This window comes from Mandrillus leucophaeus, unplaced genomic scaffold (assembly GCF_000951045.1).
Source record: "Mandrillus leucophaeus isolate KB7577 unplaced genomic scaffold, Mleu.le_1.0 Scaffold3, whole genome shotgun sequence".
In the NCBI taxonomy this organism is placed as follows: Eukaryota; Metazoa; Chordata; class Mammalia; order Primates; family Cercopithecidae; genus Mandrillus; species Mandrillus leucophaeus.
Window position 1 is genome coordinate 6,665,578 of NW_012103142.1, and position 21,264 is coordinate 6,686,841.

The 21,264-nt window shown below is 51.5% G+C and overlaps 1 protein-coding gene across 1 annotated transcript in view; it reads right to left on the reverse strand.

The window, feature by feature from the left end:
- Positions 1-9,592: 9,592 nt before the first annotated feature.
- KCNK5 (potassium channel, two pore domain subfamily K, member 5) overlaps positions 9,593-21,264 on the reverse strand; it is a 40,116-nt gene continuing 28,444 nt past the window's right edge. The window contains exons 2-5 of the mRNA XM_011986638.1: positions 16,520-16,631; positions 15,225-15,391; positions 14,792-14,960; positions 9,593-12,373 (exon numbers count right to left, since the gene is read on the reverse strand). Coding sequence (XP_011842028.1) covers positions 11,508-12,373; positions 14,792-14,960; positions 15,225-15,391; positions 16,520-16,631 — 1,314 coding nt within the window. The 3' untranslated portion in view covers positions 9,593-11,507. The remainder of the gene's footprint in view (positions 12,374-14,791; positions 14,961-15,224; positions 15,392-16,519; positions 16,632-21,264) is intronic.

A 21,264-nucleotide genomic window follows, 5' to 3' on the forward strand; every position in this document is an offset into this window, starting at 1 on the left:
CTCCTGGGAATGGGTGACTCCCTGAAGTTCCAGGGAGAACTGACTGGACAGCTGTCACTTTCCAAGTCAGATCTGGACAATTGAGTTCCCTCTCTCTCCTGCTCCCTTAGGGAAACTCCAGGCAGCCATATATCTGGGATTTACCAGGGATTCGGCGTAATAGGAATAACCTCTTACATTCCCGTAGTGCTTTCCAATCCTTTATCTCTCTCAATCTTCCCAAAATCTAGTGAAGGAGAAATATGTATTCCTGGCTTGTAGGTGAAAATCTGGCCGCTCATTGACTTGCCGAGGTCACAGGGCTATTGAGTAGGGGGATCTCATGCCAGGTTTCAGACCCTCAAGCCACATCCCTGTTGCCTCCAGGCTCCAGGCTCCAGTCCTCCAGCCTCCAGGCTCCCACACTGGCGATATCAAAAGAGTTAGAGAATCCAGCTTGGACCATTTCTAAGGAAGAACCACTTTAAGATTCCTCCTTAACTGGTAGTGTTCCTCCTTCCTCCAGTGTCTTTTTGGTTTTGAGAAAACTCTTCATTTTTGTTCAACTGGAGCTCCCCAGTACCCCCTCAACTAAGAACAGAATGTTATAGCTAAAGGGAATTCATTCCTTCAAGCACCTCTTGCAGGCTAAGCACCACTTTAGCCATTGAATTATTAGCAACAATCTAATTATTCACCTTTAATCCAATGGTCCTCAATCCTGGATGCATATTCAAATCAACTAGGTTTTTTTTTAAGTGTGTCATCTAGACCCCACTCCAGCCAACGAAACCACAGTCTTTGCAGGAGTAGGGGTGGGGGTGAGGTTGGCTTTCAGCACTTTATTTTAAAACTTTCTAGATGATTCTGATGTTCTCCCAGGGTTGAGAACCTTTGATGTAGTTGAAATGTGGCCTCCATCATCTTACAGAGGACACTGAGGCCCATAAAGGGGCAATGCCTTCCCCAAAGTCACAAGTCTAGGCCTGGTTCCTCTGCTTTCAAACTCTCAGTGCGATTTCTGAAAATACTTGGTAAATATTTGTTGAAGGCATCCATGAATTAATGTGGAGTGGGAGGGAGAGAAGGTGGTGAGTGTGGTAGATATATTTGAGATGCTTTCCCTACCCACAAACCCTGCTGAAGACAGGTCAGCCTAGGTAGCTGTCTTTGAACCTTGTGACCCACCTTGGCAAAGCTGACCAGGAGAGGAAACCTGAACCAAGACAGACCAATGAGAGGGCCTGGGAAGGTATTTGAAATGAGGTGCCATACGCTCTCACCCTTGAGGTAGGTTAGAATCCTCATTTTTTCCAATGAAGAAATAGAGGCTCGGTTAGGTGAAGTGACTTGCCTGAGTCATTAGCTAGGAAAGAGCCAAGCCTGGAATTTGAGGCAGTCCAAGTACAACCCCTCCCCTCCCCTCTCACTGGGAAGATGGGACAGACACCCATAAAACATCTAGAGAACAAGTTAGCAGCCACAAATGTGAAGTTACCTGCCAGGCAGAGAAGAGCAGACAAGAAAACCTGGGAGGGCGAGGATGACCAAGTGAATCTTTCTAGATGGTTAGTGTAGAACCAGGCCATCCAGTGGAAGAGGGACTTGAAGAAAAGACTTCTCATGCACGTCTTGAGGTGCCTCTCCTGGACAGTAGGTCATGGTCTCTGGGGCTGAGAGTTGGGGATGATACAGTGAGGACACTTTCCACAGTGACCACTTTCACTAGCTCAAGGAAAGAAGAGAGTGTGTGATTAGCATACAGCAGGAAATCTCAGGAAACCCAGGAGAGGGCCCAGCATCCCCCTGAAAGTCCTGGGGTTGAAAGGTGTCTCCCCTGTGGCCTCCAATCCATCGCCAAGTTTGTGCCCCGTCCGTGGCCTGCTGCCTGCCAGGAACGGAGTGCAGCAGGAATAGCAAGGCAGGCCAATTCCCAGGAGACTTGTCTGTGCCGCGTTTGGCTCTAGCACTCCCCAACAGCCTTGCCTAACTTTCCTTAGCCCGTGTGGCAGTCTAGACTGCTTCCACCTAAGCTCCTCCCTCTCACAGGCCCTGGGCTGTGACGGTCAGGCAGCGTTCCCAGCCTCTCATAGGTGTTTCCCTCAATGCAGTCCTCTATGGTTTAATCCAGCCGTGGCATCTGCTTCTTGGAGAACCTGAACTAACACACTGTAGTTCTGTGTGGGTCATTAAGGATCCCTGATTCCAACCCTGCACAATCCCTTCCTCAACCTCCTGTCACAAACAGAAACACACACACCACACAGACACACACACACACGCGCGCACACACACACGCACACACACACACACACACACGAGTATGAGAGTGGAATAGAACGAAAGAAAGAGGAACCTTTTCCTGGGGTTCCCTTTTACAGTGCCAGGCACAGAGCCTGTCAAAAAGTAGGTGCTCAATTAAGAGCCATAATTGTTAGAGGGAGAGCACCACATGTGGCTCAAATACCCAGAGCAGGCCTGATGGTCTGCAGGATGATGCCTGCCCTGATGGGACGGGGCTGTACTATGACTGGCTTGTGGGGTGAGACTGAGGGGCCCTGGATCTCTGTAGCGGTCACTTCTGACTGGGGCCATGGACATCCTGTGTGGAGTCATCTCTTCCTCTTCACTCGAGGGCAGGGAACTTCTAGAAGACCTTAGATTCCCTCCTGTGTCCCCTCCTTGCCTCAGGCACAGTATCCTATGTGTCCGGCTGTGTGTTTCTGCTCAGTGATATGATCTTTGCAAAGCCTTAGTCTGAATCTGACGCACTTGATAGCTTTCATCCAGTTGCCAGCACCTAGTCTTTGCTGAGAGGGTCTCCCCTTTAACTATAAAGAGACCCAGGACGTGGAGACTTGTCTGAAGCTGCAGTGCAGTTCAGCAGAGTGCAAGGCAGTTCCTGGACTAGGCTCTGGGCAGTCTCAGAACTCTAGCTGAAGGCAGAAGTCCCTTTAAGCCTCCAGTTTGGACCATGACCCAAGAGCTTCTTTGTACATTCAGGGGGCAAGCACACATAGACTTTGCCCACTCATTACCCCTGCAGTTAGCTCCTACAGGCCTCGAATCTTCATCCCTAATCAGCAATGGTCTGAGGGGCTCAAGGGAGTGCAAGTGACCACTTCATGAATTACACTCTCCCTGAAATCCAGAGACTGCTTCTTCCTTTCCAGGACAGACAAAACCTCACTCTCCCCTACCCTCCCCAGCCTGCAAATCATTCCAGAGGAGGTCAGTGCAGTGATGTGCTGATGAATGTTTAACATCTGGTTCTCTGGAGAGCAGAGATCCCTAATTGGTAGTGTTTGCCCATTTCCACGGTGTAAATGCTTGTACTATGGGCAATTTTTAGCTACCAATATGGTGTCACAAAATGTCAAGTTGGAAAGAGAAACACAATAACTTATCATTATATAGTATTTCCATATACCTGTAGAAGATGAATAATCACCTCAAAAGCATGGATAATAGTAAGATGCAAAATAGCTAGGAAGTGATGAATTTTATGTACTTATGACCTTTGTTCTTAATACCATCTAATTGCATATTTATATAATTTATTTTTTAATTAATTTTTAATAGTGGCTGTGGTTTAACAACCAGCTTGCAAAATTTCCAAAAGTTAACCACCAGCTCCCATGAGCCAGTATAAATGGGCTCCAGGCCACTGGGTCAGAAAATTTCCCCTGGAGTGAACTGTTGAGGGCGGGAATCTGAGCTGATAGAAAGAGGCAGGAGTCTGACTACTCCAGGCCTGACTGCCAGGTAGCTTGTTCATTTGCCCTCAGTCACCAACATCAGGTGTTCTAGGCAACCTTTGAGAGACTCAACAAATACAAGTCATCTGAGTTAAATAATGTGTGATGTCAACAGAGCAGCTCAGCTGGCCAGAGCCGCAGGTGAAGGAATCAAAGAAGGAGGAGGAAATTTTACATAATTAATGTCAACACAGATTTCAATGCAGAATGAAAACAGGTGGGGGTGGATTGGCAGCGATGCGGGAAGCTTGGAGAGACCTGACCTTTGTTTGAGATCTCCAGCCAGGTGTTCCCAGAACCTGGGTATTTCTGGGCTTTACCCCGGACCTTCTGAATCAGAATCTTCCCAAGGTGAAGCCCAGGAATCCCCTGGTGATTCTTGGGTAGTCCCTGCAGGGTTGGTTGGTCCACCTCACTGGTCTTGGAGATGAGGAGGGCAGACTCTGGGGAGTGACTGGAGCTGCAGCCAGGATACCCTCTCTGTACACTCTTGTCGTTGAGCAGGAGAGCTTTGCCCTGGCCAGCTTACATGGTAGTTAGTAGCACAGGCCCTGGATCCTTAGGTTAGAACCCAGACTCCACCTCTAGCTGTTGTATAACCACTGTGAGCCTCAGCTTCCAAATGGGGTAATAACACTGTTGTGGGATTACATGAGATCATGTGCATAATAAAGTATCCTGGGCAGTGCCTGTAAGCATCCTGTCAATGATAGATATGGCCATTAAGGTCATGCAGCTGGATCGTAGCAGACCCCAGGCTCCCCCAATACCGTTTAAACATAGCAGGGAGAACTAGAGACCCTAAAGTAGAAGGGGCTTTGATATCTGGAAGGTACGAACTTTGATGTTGCATAAGGAAAAGAGCCCCGGGTGAAGGGTTAGAAGACCTGCTGGCATTCGGTCTTAGTTCTGCCAATTATTGTGTTCAAGGCCAAAGAGTTTTCGTCTCCAGGTAGTAGATGCTATTTGTGCCAGGTAGTCCAATCCCTCAGCCCACTTGGCATTTCACCACTGCTGTAGTGCCACCTCAAAGTGCCAGGTGTCTACCTTTCTACCTCCAAGCTTTCTCCAAAGCCCGGCAAAGGTCACGTAGCTCAAGGCAAGCTCAGCCAGTGTTCCAATTATCTATTGCTGTGTAATAAACCACTCCCAAACTTTCAGGATTATGAAAGCAATCATTCTTTTTTGGTCATGATTCTGCAATCTGCGGGCTGGCTGGGCTCCACTCTGTATGGCATCAGCTGGGTCTGCAGTGTTCAAGATGGCGCCTCAGTGGGGCCAATTCTCTCTCCATGTGGCATCTCCATGGGCTAGTTTGGGCTTCTTCACAGTGTGAGTCTCAAGGTACTTGGATTTCTTACATTGCGGCTAGCTTCCGCCAGAGCCCCAGAGTGGAAGCTGCCACGCCTTCTAAAATACATGGGTTCAGAAATCACAGGAGTCACTTCTGCCATATTCCATCGACTGAAACAGTCATGGGGGCAGCCCACATTCAAGGGGAACAGACTCCGCTTCCTGTTGGGGAGCGATCAGTTCATTTTGCAGATAAGAATGTGAGTGGGGAGATACTATCGTAGTCATCTTTTGATAATACTGCCTGTTACATCCACATGTATGAGAGGAGGCTGGGGATGAATTTCCCTGGGGCCATCCTTAGACAAAAAGGGTGGAATTGGTGGATAAATGCAGAAGGTCCCTGTCCTTCAGATGGCCAAATCTGAGGTGTATTCTATAGGTTTTTCAGGGGAGGTCTAGTGGGATTAAGCCCCAGTTGCCCACAGTTGAACCAGCTCTAAAATGAACATGTATGGCCTTATTCCTCTTTCCCCATGTTTATCTCTACATCCCTTTCTGCTACTTCTGACCATCTCCCAGTTCTAGCCTTAGGCCTTGCTTTCCTGGAAAATCAAACCAAAACATTTATTACCTCATTTGGAAAAGGCCCTTAAATTGAGGCCTGTAAAATATTGCACCTGGCTCCCTGCTGTTGAGTAATCCTACCCAGGAATGGGTGTGAAAGGGCTTTATGAACTGGGAGGCTGGGCCTGGTGTGCAGGATTGCTGGGAGCAGAGATATTCCTGAGGGAACCTTGGGGACTGGGGAGCTGCTGGGATGGGAGGCCCAGCTCCCGGAATCACCTGGGAACAGTAAGAGGTGAAGATGGGGAGGTGGGGCAACTGGAAAAGGGGGTGCTAATGACAGTGCTCCCTGGGGTGGGGAGAAATAAGGTGTGCTGTATTCCAGTCCTGCCCTGCAGATTCAGGTGACTTGGCACAAGATAAGGTGACTCACCAGGCCAACTCAGCCTGTGACAAGGGCCCTCAAGATCATCCACCTGGCCTTGTGGGGACTCGCCCTCCTGGAGCAAGCCTTGCTCCCTGATTTGGCCTCTGCCTCAGGAAGAGAGGGATTGAATTACCAGTGGGAGGGGCCAGGACTCTAGTTCATTTACCCTCCATTTAGTAAACATGGAAAAGCTGGGCCCCTCTGCACTCTGGGCTCCCGGGAATCTGAAGGTGAACAAACTACTCCCTGTGCCCTTTAGTGGCTCCCAGTCAGGGGAGGAGGCATGAGACCAGGAGGCAGGGAGCTGGAAAAACATCGGAGCAGCTCGATGGGACAGAGGCAGCTTGCTGAGGGAGGGCCTCTGGAGCACAGAGGAGGAGCACCTGGCTCAGAATCCGGGAGGGCTACAGGTAGTTGTGGAAGTCTTGCCAGAGAAGCTGACGTCCATATCTAATCCCACTAGGTCTCAGGACTTACCCAGGAGAGAGGAAGGGCATCAGGGCAGAGGAAACAGCAAGGGCAAAGTGGCTGGAGCCCAGAGAGGTGGGAAAGGAGTGACAGGAGGCTGGAGAGAGAGGTGGGGGGTGGAAGAGCAATGGGGAGCCCCTGAGTTTAAAACAGAAGAGAAACGGGCCCGGTTTGAGTTTAGGCTGCTGGCGCCAGTAATGGCCAGGTGAAAGGGAGTCAGTATTAGAGACAGGGAATCCAGCTGATGGGGCTCATTCATTCATTCAACAAGTATCTTTGGACCCCCTACCAGGTGCCAGGCCCCATGCTGTTGTGGGGGATTCAGGTGAGGGGCCGGGTGGCCTGGACCCTGGTGATGGGGCCACGATGGATAGACGGGACAGAGATTTTAGGGAGGGGTTTTCACTGTTAAACACATCCTGGCAATTCACGAGTTGTCATTGGTTCCTGGACCAGTTGTGCATGTATTTGGAAACTGGGAACCTATTATTTCAAGAATGGAGAGATGAATGGCAGAGCTGAGATCAAACCTCAGGGGCCTCATTTCTGGAGGCCCCACCCAGAGCTGTGCAACCCAGCCTGGCTGTCCTTCCCCGCCACTCTACCCCAGGCTTGTGAGAGCTTCAGATGCAGTCATGGCTGATGATGATCTTGCCTGGTCCTTTCCAGTCGGGAGGTGAAACCCAAACATCCTGGTTTCTCTTCATCACCTCTGGCAGGGAGCTAAATGCCTCCTCCAGGATCATGGAGGAGATAAGAGGCCCAGCTGGGACCCCAGGGTCCTTCTGTGCTCTCCTCCCCCTCAGATTAGGCTCCTTGAAGGGAGACGCTGTCTCCCACCTCCATCAGACTCTGGGTTCTCTGAGGATGTCTCCCGTCAGATCAGAAACTTAGAGGGTAGAACGAGGAATGAGAATGCAAGTCAGGGAAGCTGCTTTGCTGCCAGTTAATAGTTGTTTCAGCTTGGAAAAAATCCTATATTTGCCTCAATGTCCTCATTGTAAAATGAGGATAATGGTACATAGTAGGTGCTCAGTAAACATTAGTGGAACAAATGATGGAGAGTCCAGGTGGTGCTGGTGGAGAGCTAGTGCTGGTTTACTAGGACAGCGGAGAAGCCTGCTGGGAATGGAGCCTGTGGAAGGAGGAGTGCTGCCCCCACAAGGACCCCAGCAAGTCGGCAGATCTCACCAATCCAATTCTCCCTGCCCTGCATTAGAAATACAGCAATGACGGCCAGGCATGGTGGCTCATGCCTGTAATCCCAGCACTTTGGGAGGCCGAGGCGGGCGGATCACCTGAGGTCAGGTGTTCAAGACTAGCCTGGCCAACATAGTGAAACCCTGCCTCTATTTAAAAACACAAAATTTAGCCGGGTGTGGGGGCCCACACTTGTAGTCCCAGCTACTTGGGAAGCTGAGGCAAGAGAATCACTTGAACCCGGGAGGCAGAGGCTGCAGTGAGCTGAGATCATGCCACTGCGCTCCAGCCTGGGCAAGAGTGAAACTCGGTCTCAAACAACAGTAACAACAACAAAACATCAATGACTTCAACAGAAGGCTTTCCCTGCTAGTGTCATCTCCAGTGACTTCCCACCCATCTGGGACCCACTCGCCAGCCTCCTCCACTGCCCCCACTCCCATCCACCCTATAGCTCCCCAGACTGTGATGGGATGTTCCCCATGCCTCCACATGGCACTCCTCCCCTGCTCATGACCCCTGGGGAACTCGAGGCCTCCTGGGCCCCACCCTTTGCTTTAGCTGTTGACCCACCTCCCACCTCTTACTCAGAAAGCTCCTAACCCTGGCCACAGTAACCCAAGGCCACACCTCCACCCAGTCTTGGGTCTGTGCTTTACCATCTGTAAGCACAGCTCTGCAAAGCTGTGCCTCGGTCCAGCGCCCTTCGGCAGTCATGCTCCCTAAGCTCTCGTCTCAACTGTAGATGGGCCAAATAACCTGGGCTCTGTTTGTCAATGGGGTTTGTGAACAGGCCAAGTGCTGAATAAAGGTGGGGCTTACAGTGTTATGGAACTGTTATTGCCTTGAGGCTGAATGTGATTAAAGCAAAACCAGAGAACCTTGGACCTGTCTTGTGATGGGGGCAGGAGATGGGTTGTGGGGAGCAGAGAGAGGGCAAGAGGGAGTGATGTTGGCAGAGGGAGGGATGGTGTCATCACAGAATTGGCTGGTAAATACATATAATCCTTTGTAAACACATCCATGCCCTCATGAAAAATGTGGTTCGCTCCTGAAAGCCTTTTATTTTTTTCCAATGAACTCAGAAATCATCCTGTGTGGTGCTGAGCCCTGAACGGTCATAGAAGGGGCCAGTCCCCAAACAGTTGAAGCCTGACAAAGCCTCCCTTTAGACAGATGGAGACAGATGCCCAGCTGAGCCTGGCTCCATTCTTCCTTCACATTCTTCCCACTCCACAGTGCCCACGCTCAGGGTCTACATCTCCTGCCCACCCCTTGAGTTGAGAAGGCCTGAGCTTCGCTAAAGTTCTCTGGTCCACCTACCTGGAGACAGGAGCCCTTTCCAGAGATGCTGGGTGTGCCACAAAACCACAGGTAGTCTCTTTCATCTCATCACGGTGGTGGAGGGGACAGGAGTTGGGCTGCCTGGGTTTGAATCTAGGTTCACCATTTTCACTGAGATTTTTGCACAACGCAACCTCTCTGTGCCTGTTTCGTCGTTTATAAAATGGAGAGGTACTGCCCCCCTCAGTGCTCTTGCCAGGTCAAATGAGTCCACTCACACATTATTTAGTGCAAGCATTTAGTGCCTGACAAAGTGGTGAGTGACATGCGTTTGCCATGATCACTCCTGCCTCTCCCCTTGCTCCTCCGACTCCTTCCTGATTCTCAAACCTCTACTGCAATGTTCCTCCCGCATCCTTACCTCCCCACAGAGGCCTGCCTCTGCCTGTTCTCTTCACCCCTTTTCATTCTTTTCTCCCCTCCAGACCATCCAATCCTCTTATCAGTCAGTCCTGAGTCCTCCTTATCCTCTGTGGATGCGCCCAGGCTCCCCTGCTGCTCAGATGCCAGAAGCCGACCCCTCTCTAACCTGCCCCCGACACAGCACGCACCGAGCTGGCCTGTCCACCTCATGTTTTATTGTAAAAATGTTAAAATAAATTACATTTGACAATATTGCCAGTATGTACATACAGTGTGTGCAATGCCAGGACAACCAGCAACAACATGAGTTCATTAAAACATTTCACAGAAAAATACGAGGCTGTTCCTTTTCAGGCCCCTGCCGGGCAGCAGCCTCTGCAAACGGCTGGAGAAGTGGGAGTGTGGGCACATGCCCATCACGGTCTTCACATGTTGGGGAGGTGGGCTCTGGCCTCACCACCCCACCGTAGTGGGGCAGAGGGCAGAGAGTGAAGGCGGCTGGGCGGCTCTGATGACTTGCCTCCTGCCCGGCCTCCAGTCACCTGCAGTGGATGCCCCTTCCTGCCTTTGCTCACCTCAGTGTCCCTTCTCCACCTCTGCTTGGGGACATGGCCCTTGACATCATGGCCTTGGATGACGTCACCAAGAAAGGCCCAACTTGAGTTGCACGGCAGGAGGGCAGACACTGGACCTCCCAATCCTGACGACCCTGCTCTTTAACCGCTGGCTCTGCAGCCAACAACAGATTCCAGGTATATAAAAACAGCAGTTTAAAAACATAAAACAAAAAATAACAAAAACATTCAGGACACAGTGGGCCAGCCCCAGGGGGAACATCATGGAGAAGCCAAGAACTCCAGTAGCAGCAAGTCCCGCCCACCCTCACCAGAGAGTCCAACAGTTTTCACATTACCTTTTGCTCCCCAGCCCAAATCCTTTCCTTTCCTTAAACACACACACGGGTGCACAGGCGTGCGTGCGCACGCACACACGCACCGCACACACACACATGCACATCAAACAGTAGCTAGAGAGAGGAGCTTGATTCACATATTTGACCATCGCCCATTTGTGGGCCAACAGCAATTTGGCCTCACCCTGCCTGGCCCAAGGGGGCTGGTGGGAGGGGGAAGTGGGCAGTGAGGTCCTTGTTCAGGGCACAGGGAAGGAGAAGACAGCAGGATGGGGAGTGCAGCTCCTCAGGCCAGGGGGCGGGGTGTGCAGTTCTCCGGCGGGCAGGAGGGGTCAGGGCAGAACCAGCCAGAGCTGAGCCTCACTCTTGCAGCTCCCTGGCCACCAGCCCTAGCAGTCCCGGCTTCCAGTAACCCTGCCACTCTCCCTCCTACCACTCAGGGGCCCACAGAAAGCCTTGAGTCTGCCACTGCTTGACCTGAGACAGGGAACACGGCTTTGGGCTGGGCCTGAGTAGACCAACAAGCAGGATGAGGACCCCAGGCCCCAGGCCCACATGGGACTTGTTTCCAGGTCCTGTGAGTCAGGACTGTTTGAGCCCCTGCCTGCATCTCCTCACTCCTACCTCCAGCAGCCTCCACCCCACTACAGTTTGTAGTAGGTGCCCCACCTGACCGGCAGGCCCACAGCTGGGATGGGGGTGCTCCTGCGGAGGTACAGAAAGCACGGAAACACCTGACCCCACACACAGCGGTACCTCCCCAGACACTTCAGAGCTCCCGCTCCAAATGCCGAGCTCAATAATGCCGGTAAACTTAAACAGCTGAGGCCCTGGGCCTCAGAGAACCGTGTGACACTCCAGCAAATGGTGGAGTGAAGACCATGCAGGCAAGGCCTCCTCAGGGTCAGTCCCGCCCACCTGTCCCACCAGCCTGCATGTCTTTGCATTGTGAGATACACCAGCCAAGCTCAGGACAGACGCCCCCACAGCCAGGGTGTGGATCAGCTGGATAACAGAGGCCCTGTCCTGGGCATGCACCCAGCTGGGAATGATGGAAGGTTAGGAATGCCCCTGGCCCCCACTCCCAGTTCCAAGGCTGCCCCCCAACCAGGGCCAGGGGTTCTGGCCATCTCGGGACACCCCAGGGTGAGGGGGGAAGAGGCCGTCAAAGGTGGGGTGGGGAGCCGGCCCCGCCTCACGTGCCCTTGGGGCTGTTAGCCTTATTGTACTCATTCATTAGCTGTTCGTAAGGCACGGAGAGCTCAGACTCAGTGCTGGTGAAGGTGGACTCGTCGGAGGAGGGGAACTCGCCCATGTTCAGGGGTGCCTTGGCTTCAGCCCCCTGCTGGGGGCTCTCCTCCCCTGCCAAGTTGTCCTCTAGCGAGGACTTAGAGGTCTCCTCGTCCGAGAGGCCAGCCTCCGCGTTCACGAAGGTGATGCTGGCGTCCTGGAAGATGAGTGGGTGGTAGTCCTGGGCGTCCCATGGCTCGCATTCCTCGCTGATGCGGTCCAGCTGGTTCATGAACACCTCGGGGGCAGGGGAGCTGTCTTCAGGGGCTCGTGCCATGGCCTCCTCATCTGGGGGCCTTGATACGTGGCCTTTGTTCCTCAGTGTCTGTGACAACTCTTCCAAGGTGGGCACCCGGTTCTTGGAGTAGACCACCAGGGGCGCCAGGGAAGGGGGCAGTGCTGGGAGCCCACCGCCTTGAGGCCCCAGCCCTGGGCCGGGGCCCGTCTCCCCACCCCCGCTTGTCTTCATGGCCTTCTTTCCGATCTGCTTGATGAGGTCGTTGTAGGTCTCTTCCTTCTTGGAAAGAAAGCTGAAGATGTTGACGTCCTTGGAGGCTGCGCTTCCCTTCACTTGCAAGGCCTTCCGGGAATGTGGGGAGCTCTCAAAGGACTCCTTTCGTCGTCGCCGCCGCTTCTTAATGGCTTTATGGACTTCCACAAACATGCTCACCTTCCAGTTGACAAAAAGGGACAGCCAGGCCAGCCCCAAGTAGATCCAGAGCTCCACGAAGTAGCGGTACAGGGCGTGGTAGTTGGCGCTGGGGTTCACACCTGAACAGACAGGCAGTCCAGAGGTCAGAGAGTTAGCAGGGCCCGGGAAATGTGCAATGGCCAATGCTGTGTGATCTGAGCAGGAGTCAGGCCAGAGCACAGGATAGGGGTGCAGTGGGATAGAAAGGGGCCTGTTCTAGACCCTGGACTATCCCATCTTCCCGAAGGGCTTGGGCCCACCGTCATTCATGACCCCAAACCAGTATCCAGCCTGTCTCTGAGTCTCGGTTTCCTCAACTACAAAAAGTCAAGACAGGCCAGGCACGGTGGCTCATGTCTGCAATCCCAGCACTTTGGGAGGTCAAGGCAGGTGGATCACTTGAGGTCAGGAGTTCGAGACCAGCCTGACCAACATGGTGAAACCCCGTCTCCACTAACAATACAACAATTAGCTGGGTATGGTGGCAGGCACCTGTAATCCCAGCTACTCAGGAGGCTTGAACCTGGGAGGCGGAGGTTGCAGTGAGCCAAGATCACACCACTGCCACTCTAGCCTGGGCAGCAGACACAGACTCCGTCTCAAAAAAAAAAAAAAAAAAAAGTCAAGACAGTGACTCTTTGAAGGAAGCTAAAGGGGTTTTGGGGGACTGGCAATGTAACCAACACACAGGTCAAGAAATAGTTCATGAGTATTTATTTGCCTTTCTGTTGATTCTTCTACCATCCCCAGCTGTTCTGTGTATATGGTACAGTTCACTTAAAAACTGAAAAGATGGATATTACACAAGGGAGCCCCCAGCACCCTCCAAGCTGGGGCTAGACTCACACTGGTGGATTACAAACAAGGCTGGTGACTAGGTGAGGATGACCCAGGAAGCACCTACCCTGGCAGGAAATACTTTGAACCATTGAACCATTTTTATTTTCCTTGAAGGTCTGGTCTGCCTTCCTGACTTCCTCCTTCTGGCTTCCTCAAATCAGCTCTCCCTTGACCTGGAGGAGGGCTCTGTCTGCTCCACATCCCCCTCCTGTTGCAGGGAGCCTTCCTGGATTACCCTCTACAGCTCTGAAGGTTCTTCTACACTCCAGGATTATTTGAAATGTCTTTTACGACTACATGTACAGGCATGTTGACCCATATTCCATTTGCCCCCTCGACTAGATACAAGAGCAACTTACAGAAGGGTCCTGGAGGAAGGGGGCTACCTCTTTCATCAGACTAGAGGTTCTTCTAGGTGCTGTCACCGGGTCGGTTCTCCTCCTCTGACCGGGCTCAGATAGCAGGTGCCCTGAGTGGTTCTGTTAATCCTGCTCAAGGCTCTCAATCACAAGCACAGTTTCATGATGACAGTAATGGGGGCACACACTGATATAGCCAGGCCCTACCCTCAACACTCATGAATAGTTATTATTTTTACTAATTTTACAGATGAGAAAGCTGAGGCAGGGTTTGGTGTCTTGCTGGTGCTGAGAAAGTATGGCTAAATGTACATCTGTACTTCCCTAATACCAGAGGCATCTCCTTAGCCTGCTCTGGGCCTCAAGGGCTGGACAATGGCAGGGTTGTGCCTTGTCCAAATGTACTGCCCGGGACAGCAGGCCCAGATTTGCTAGGGTCAGGGGAGTGTTTGTGCCTCTCTTTCCTGTTCCTCCCCCAACTCAGCCAACTGCTCCCAGATGCCACATACATCAAGTACAAGGCTAGTGGTCTCCCACTGCCCTCTGGGCAAAAGGGAGGGGGTAGAGAACAGAGGTCTCTGGAGCAGAAGTTGAGGTCGCTGGGTCAACAGGGTCAAACAGGGTGTCAAGAAGATTAAGAACCAAGATGCTGTGCAGGCCACAAACACAAATTTGTGCATGGCTGGGGCCAGCTGGTGACAGGCCCTCAGACAAAGGGGCCAAAGAACCTCATCACTTCCCTGGATTAAGCAGGGGAGGAGTAGGAGGGAGTGTCAGGGCTGGGGGCAGGGCAGCTGGGGAGAAGGCCTCCCTTGTCTTTAAGCTTGCTATAGCAGGAACAAAGCCCCAGGCCTCTGAGCCATGCCTCCAGGACAGCTCCCTCAGCTCTTGTGAAAGATGAAAGGCTGCTGAGGGCGTGGAGGGGGTGCTGGTGAGCTCAGGGGCTCCCTGGGTAACAGGTATCAACCATGCAGGCAGAAGGCCCTACTTGCAAGCCCTCCATGAAGCCAAGCTCAGGAGTCATGGGAGAACAGAGGGAGAGGAGATCAGAGACTGAGCAGAGAGGAAAGGAGGAAGAAAAAAGTCATGTCTGAGAAAGGGAACCAGAGAGAAAAGAGTCTTCTGCCATTACTCCGGGTCTTGGTTTCCTATTGCAACTGGCAGAGTGGGTTGACAATCCCACTGGGTAAGAGAAATGCCCAGAACATGGAACCCTACCACGGGCACCCCCAACATAGGTCTGCTGCGCTGAAACCAAAGAAGCAGAAAAAGAGGTGGGAGGCTGAGGCAGGGACTCACCGGCCACAAAGTCACCGAAGCCAATGGTGGAGATGGTGATGAAGGAGTAGTAGAGGCCCTCGATGTAGTTCCACCCCTCGGTCACCATGAACACGAAGGGTGGGATCACCAGGTGGACCAGGACGCCCCACACGATGAAGATGACTGTGCACGTGATCTGCGCCTTCCGCTGATGGGGAGCAGAAGGCCAAGTCAGACAACAGTGGAGACTTGGAGACTTGGAAACCCAGCAAAGGCACCCGGAGGGCTAGGGAGTCAGCTAGAAGAGAGGCTAGCTGGGTACCCAGCCTGACCCAGGAGGGCAAGGAGCTGTGAAACTACCCTCTTGCCATCTGTCCTTACATCCCTGGTCCAATTCCTGGAGCCTTCCTGTCCTCCCCTCACCTGCCATGGTTCCCCCATCTCTGCCCAACACCCAGGGTAGGGGACATACCAGACTCACGCCTCTCTTGGTAAGGAACTGCCCTAGTCTCTTGGCGCGTCCCCCGAAGAACTTGCCCAGGGCACTGATCCACGTCAGGCAGAGCGGCACCCCGAAGAGACCATAGAAGACACAGAAGAGGCGACCAGCAGGGGTCTTGGGAGCCACATTGCCATATCCTGAGGAAGGAGAGAGTGAGGCCAAGAACAGGAGGGGTGGTTGAACCAGTGGGCCTTGCTTCCAACACACACACAGCCCATTCTCTAAGATAAACTGATACTGATCTATTATCAGTACTTAAGTAATGACATTTCCCTTGATCATACTCTGATCATGATCATTGATAAAGCAATTATGATGACATGAGCTGTATCTCCTCCATCATACAAGGAGCTCCCTGAAGGCAGGGACTAAGCCTGGTCAACAGGTCTTCCATTAGTCCATATGGTACCATTGTGCAAGTTACAAGACATGCTGTCTGTGTAGATTCCCCAGAAGCACTGTGGTAGATGGTCTCCAAAGATAGCCATCCTCAATTCCCTCCCTTCTTATGCAACTGCTCACACCAACGTGTTGTCTAATCCTCTTCCCTTGGAATCTGAGCTTTAGTGGCTTCACAACAGAAGCAGTCTAGGCAGCGGAAGTGACGCTGGACAGGTGAGGTCTAAGAAGCCTGCTGCTTTTCGCCTTGGTTCCCACATGCAGGTAGAAAACACATGCAGAGGCCTTGTGTTTTCATCCCCAGCTGAGCTCCCAGCCAACAGCCAGCATCAGCTGTCAAACCTGTGATGGGAGGAGCCACCTGGGCCATCAGATGAGTTTGGCTTTCAGAAGACTCCAGCCCAGCCATTGTTTGACTGCCACTGCATTGGGAGCCCAAGCAAGAACCGGCCAGCTGAGCCCAGTGAAGCTCACAGAATGGTGAAAGAGAAGAAGCTGCATTTTGAGCCAAACTTCTGGACTGGTTGGCTATGCAGCCTGAGAACTGAAACAGACACCCAGCTTAGTAAGTAGTCATGATCTGGGTTTCTGCAATGAGCAATCTGGTTAATCTCTTGCATGGCTCTGGCCATGAGGCTGTGTCGCTGTTTCTGCTCAAAGAGCCCAGGTTGAGACTCATGGAAACCTTTCCAGGCATGATCAGCTACCAAGGACTTACTAAATCCCTAAGAAAGTATCAAAAGAATAGCCTGCAACTGGCCTGATTATAGCCCCAATAGGGCTGAGTGACCAGAGTTGGGTTTCTAGAAAGGTTCTGAGGAGCTAGGACATGGATGTATGTGTCCTACAGGTCCCAGAAGACTTACCAATGGTGGTGATGACAGTCGCAGCAAAAATCATTGCATTGGGCCAGTTCCAGTTGTTGAAGGTCTGGTTCCCTGTGATGGCCACACCCTGTCCTGCAGCATCAGATACCACCTAAAATGAGAAACAGTAAAGGTCAGAGCTGAAGCCACACTTAACAGATGCTGACTGACAGAACTGCACGAAACTCCTTGTAAGCATTCTCATTAAATCATCACAATAAGAAGGTGGCAGTGTCTCCATGTTACAGATGAAACATTGTATAGAGAATCAGAGAGGTTACCTGCTTTGCCCAAGGTAAAGATATGAACCCAGGCAATCTGGCTCCAGAGTTCATTCTTTCACTGAGTCAATGATTCTCCCACTTACTAGCATGCACCAGGATCACCTGGAAATCTTGTTCAACAGACTGCTGGCCCCTATTACCCCGAGTTTCTTATTTAGGAGGTCAAGAAGGAACACTTCTAAACACGTTCCCAGGTAATGCTATGGACAGGGACCACACTTTGAGAACCACTGCACTAGATTATTCTGCCTCCCAAAAAAAGCATATGTGAGGCAGACACACACAAGGAGGTCCCCTGTGCCCCACCCAGCCCTCCATGGAGGGTGTTCTATCTGCAGAGACCAGGTCCTTGTTTGGGGTTGGCTGGGGAGGGGCCTCCCATATACCCTTCAGCCCACTGTAGGATACCTGCTGAGGTCAGCTCAGTGCCCTGTTGACTTGTCCTCAGAGGGCATGCAAATCAGCAGGTCCTCCTTTCCGCCAGCCTAGGACTCTACCCTCTTCCCTACCGGCTCTCACTTCCCTCCCTTCCCTGTAGCCCTTTCTCTCTCTACCCTGGACTGAGCAACTCTCTGGGAAGGGACAGATCAGAAGGTGAGTACATTTCAGGGTGACTCATAATTGTGCTATCAATCCCCAAAGAGCTTCCAGTAACTGTGGATAGCAAGTGAGAGGCCACCTGGGGATGGGATGTCCCCCTGGAGACTGCAGGGGGCGGTGGGGCAGAGGTGTGGGGAACTTATCTACTCCTGCAATACTGACAGCGGCAAACCTGTTTCCATCTGACGAGGCCCTAACTCTGCCATCACTACTGGCCTCAACCTATCTATGGGGCTTTATCAGCTGGCAGGGCCTGGACTCCAGAAGCCGCCTAAGAAGAGGCTCTAAATCTGGGGCTCCGTGGGGCTCAGGACCCCCCCATGGAAGGGCTGAAGATGGGTAGGCCATCCAGACCAGAAGCTAGGCATTCAACCAAATTCCCTATAAAAACCAAGGACTGAGAAAGAAGAGACAGAAGAGTGAGGGATAGAAACAGAGGGAGACAGAAAAACCTTGTTTCTAACCTACCCAGGGCATGATTGAGGTTTGGTGGGAAAAAAGGGTATGGGTGGGTTGTTCTGAAGGAATGTGCAATTTGCAGAGCAGCAGCTGGCCTGTGTAAGTGGATCTGCACACTCTGCAAAGAATGTTCCATGACGGCATGTTTGTCTGTCAGACCATCAAACCACACTGCTCACTGCCCTGCCTCCTCTGGCATTTCATAGCATCTCCAAGGCTGGGAAGGCTGTGCAGCATCAAAGTGGAAAGTGGGGACCATCACATCCAACTCTGGCCAAGGCAGCCCCTACCCTCAGAGAGCTCTCTGTCTAGCTGACCAGACCATTTCAATGTGAAATGGCTAAAGGACATTCAGATACTAACAGGCCAAAAGCAGAGCTAAAACAAATACTAAGGACCATCCAATGGGTTTCCGAAAACATCAAATCTGTTTGGAGCAAGAGAATGAGGAAGTACCAGGGTCACGTTAATGTTAAACAGATGGCAGAGAAAGCGGAACCACTCAGCTCTCCTTTGGCATCTACCTTTGTTATCTCAGATATCGATCTTCAGCGGGACTGGCCTACAAGAAAACAGTATATAAGAACGTACAAGAACATCTTGAAATGATAATTGAATCACTGACCAAAGGTGAGTCTGCAGCACCACCTCTGGTCATCCCCCATGGGATCATGGGGAACAGGAAAGATGTTGGAAGACAAGCTGTTCCCATTTTTCACAAAAAGGAAAAAGGTGGATTCTAGAAATTCAGAAAACAAACCTGAACTCTTGCAAACCTCAAAATGGGGAGAGGAGAATGTCTGGAACATGCAGAAGAGGAAGTGGTGGGCACTAGAAACTAGCACAGATTCGCCCAGAACAAGTCATGCTCAGCTAAGTGCATCTCCTTTTCAAAGGGGTTGCAAAGCCTTGAAGTTCTGTGGAATGGAATCCATCTAGATATCAGCAAGGCGGCTAACAGATGGGCTTAAAGAAACTCATGTGGACAAGACACAGCAATGTCAGTGGAGCCAGGATTAATTGGGTCCATTCAAAGGCAGACAAACAACCCCGGGAGGTATTGATCATTATCAACCCAGACTGTCTCCACCATCATGCTTAAGGCCTGGCTTTCTTCAATATTTTAAACCACAGCACAATGAGGACAGAGATGGCTTACCAATCCAATGTGCCGTGGATGCAAAATTGGGGATAAGGATGGGATGGGAAGATAGCTAACACACAGCAATGGCAGTATCAAGATTCAAAATCATCTGGCTGGATATAGGGGCCAAAATCAACAACATACAAGTATCTGCTTAAATGTTTAAGTCTTACACTTTGGATTGGAAAAGACTGGTAAAGGACTGAAGGGAAAAGTCCCTGGATATTAGCTGACCATGAATCAACAAACACTAGGATGGCTGTCACAAGAAAAGTAAATGTAATCTCAGGCTATGTCAACTCCAGGTCTATCCAGGGCTGGGAAGTAACAAGCCCACTGTTCCTTGCAGGGTCAGGCCACATATGGGGCACCTTGTTTCATTCGGGTGTCAGACTTCACATGATATGCTATCCAACAGGCCAAAAGTCAAAGGAGAGATGGGGTGGCTGTTTTGGATAATGAGTCTACAAAGGGCTACTCCTTGTTGTAATCAATTTCTGATAATGCAAAGTATTTAGACCGGGGTAGCCAGCATCCATCAAGGGTGTTGTGGAAGGTATGTCTGGAACAGGGGTTCTCCACTGGGGTGGTACTGCCTTTTGGAAGTGTCTGGAAATGCTTTCTAAGGAGGAATGTTGCATGTGCCAGGCACTGTTCTAGGCAGTGAGGATACTGCAGTGAATGGACAGAATATCAGACCTCCTCATATGTTTATTCTAATGGGTGATGGGAGATGCTCTGGCTCTACCCAAGTGCTAGTGGAGAGAAGCGGTACTAGGGCTGCTGTATGTCAGACACCCCTCGCCGGGGCTTTTACACACGTTACCTAACTGGCTCTTCCTGTCATTCTGCCAGGCATCACTTGGCAGAAGAGGAAAGCCGGGCTCAGGGAGCTGAGGTCTGGATGTGAATCTGGGGTGCCAGCTCCCTATTCCCACCATGTGTATCTGTGGATACCTCAGTGATCATGGTTGGGATTATGCAGGAAGAGGGGGGGCTTCAATTGGTCTTCTAGAACAGAAAAGCTGACCCAGGACTGAGGCCATCACTGGGTTAGGGGGAGGGACGTAGGAGAGCCAGGTAAACACCCTGTCAGACAAGGCGTCCCGTCCTCGGGGTTAGGGAAACAGCTTTCGCGGGAGGAGGTGGCCCCTGTTCACTGGCTGGATTCTTTAACTTGGCTCCCAAATTCACACGAGACAATATTTTCATTTTCCATACAAGCCTGGAGAGTGACGGGAAAAGGGGAGCCTGCACACAGCCCAGGCCCAGCTTTGTTTGGGAACGGAGTAGAGTTCCCTGCCTCTGTCACCGTCATAAAGCAGCTGTGATTTACGGAGGGCTTCCTATGTGTCAAGAGTTGGGCTTAGCATTTTATGTGCCTTTAGCTCATTTAGTGAGGACAGAATCCTGCTGGGAAGATACTATAATTTTTTCCACTTTGCAACTGAGGATTTGAGGCTTAGAGGGGTTAAGTGCTAAAAACAATGAAGCCAGGACTAGAACCCAGGCCCATCTGGGTCCTAACTGCTGTTCTCCTATCTCCTGTCCCCATCAAGGCCACAGGAAAAAGGCCTGTGCATACTTCCACCCCCTTCCCACCAGCTGAAAAAACAGTCCCCTAAAACCAGTTCAGCCACTCTGACCAGCCCTCATTCTGTTGCTCCAGTGAGGAAACAGCCATGTGTGCCCTTGCCCAGAGCTTCAGACGGCCAGCTGCCCCAACCCTACCTTCCCAGGCGCTCGCTGTGCTGACTGAGTAATTTGGATTCCTAGACATCCCCTCATCTCCCAAGGATCTGAGGCTTCCCTGGGCAGTGGTGGGCCTTCCCCTTCCTGGAGAGAGGGATCTAGACTGGGACTCTGGGACATGCTGCCCACCTTCAGACATGGGCAGGTAGGGCAAGGTGGGCGCTTCCCCTTTACGGGGTGGGGTAAGGGAAACCAAAGTCCAGATGTTAGCCTGTTGGGATCACAGCTATCTGGAACCCATAGAGCTACTCCGGGCCCTGCCTCCAGCTCTGCAGCCGCCATCGCATTAGGATCACAGGACTCTTTCTTGCTCTGCAGGATGCAGCCTTAACAATCTTCCTCAATTCCAGCCTCTGCTAGACTCCTGGATTGTCAGTGGTTCATGGGTTCATGGGCCAACCCTCCTTTACTATTCCCAGCTGCATCAATTCTTTTTTCTTTTCCCTTCTTTTTTTCCTTTTTTTTTTTTTTTTTTTTTTTTTTTTGCGATAGAGTCTCACTCTGTC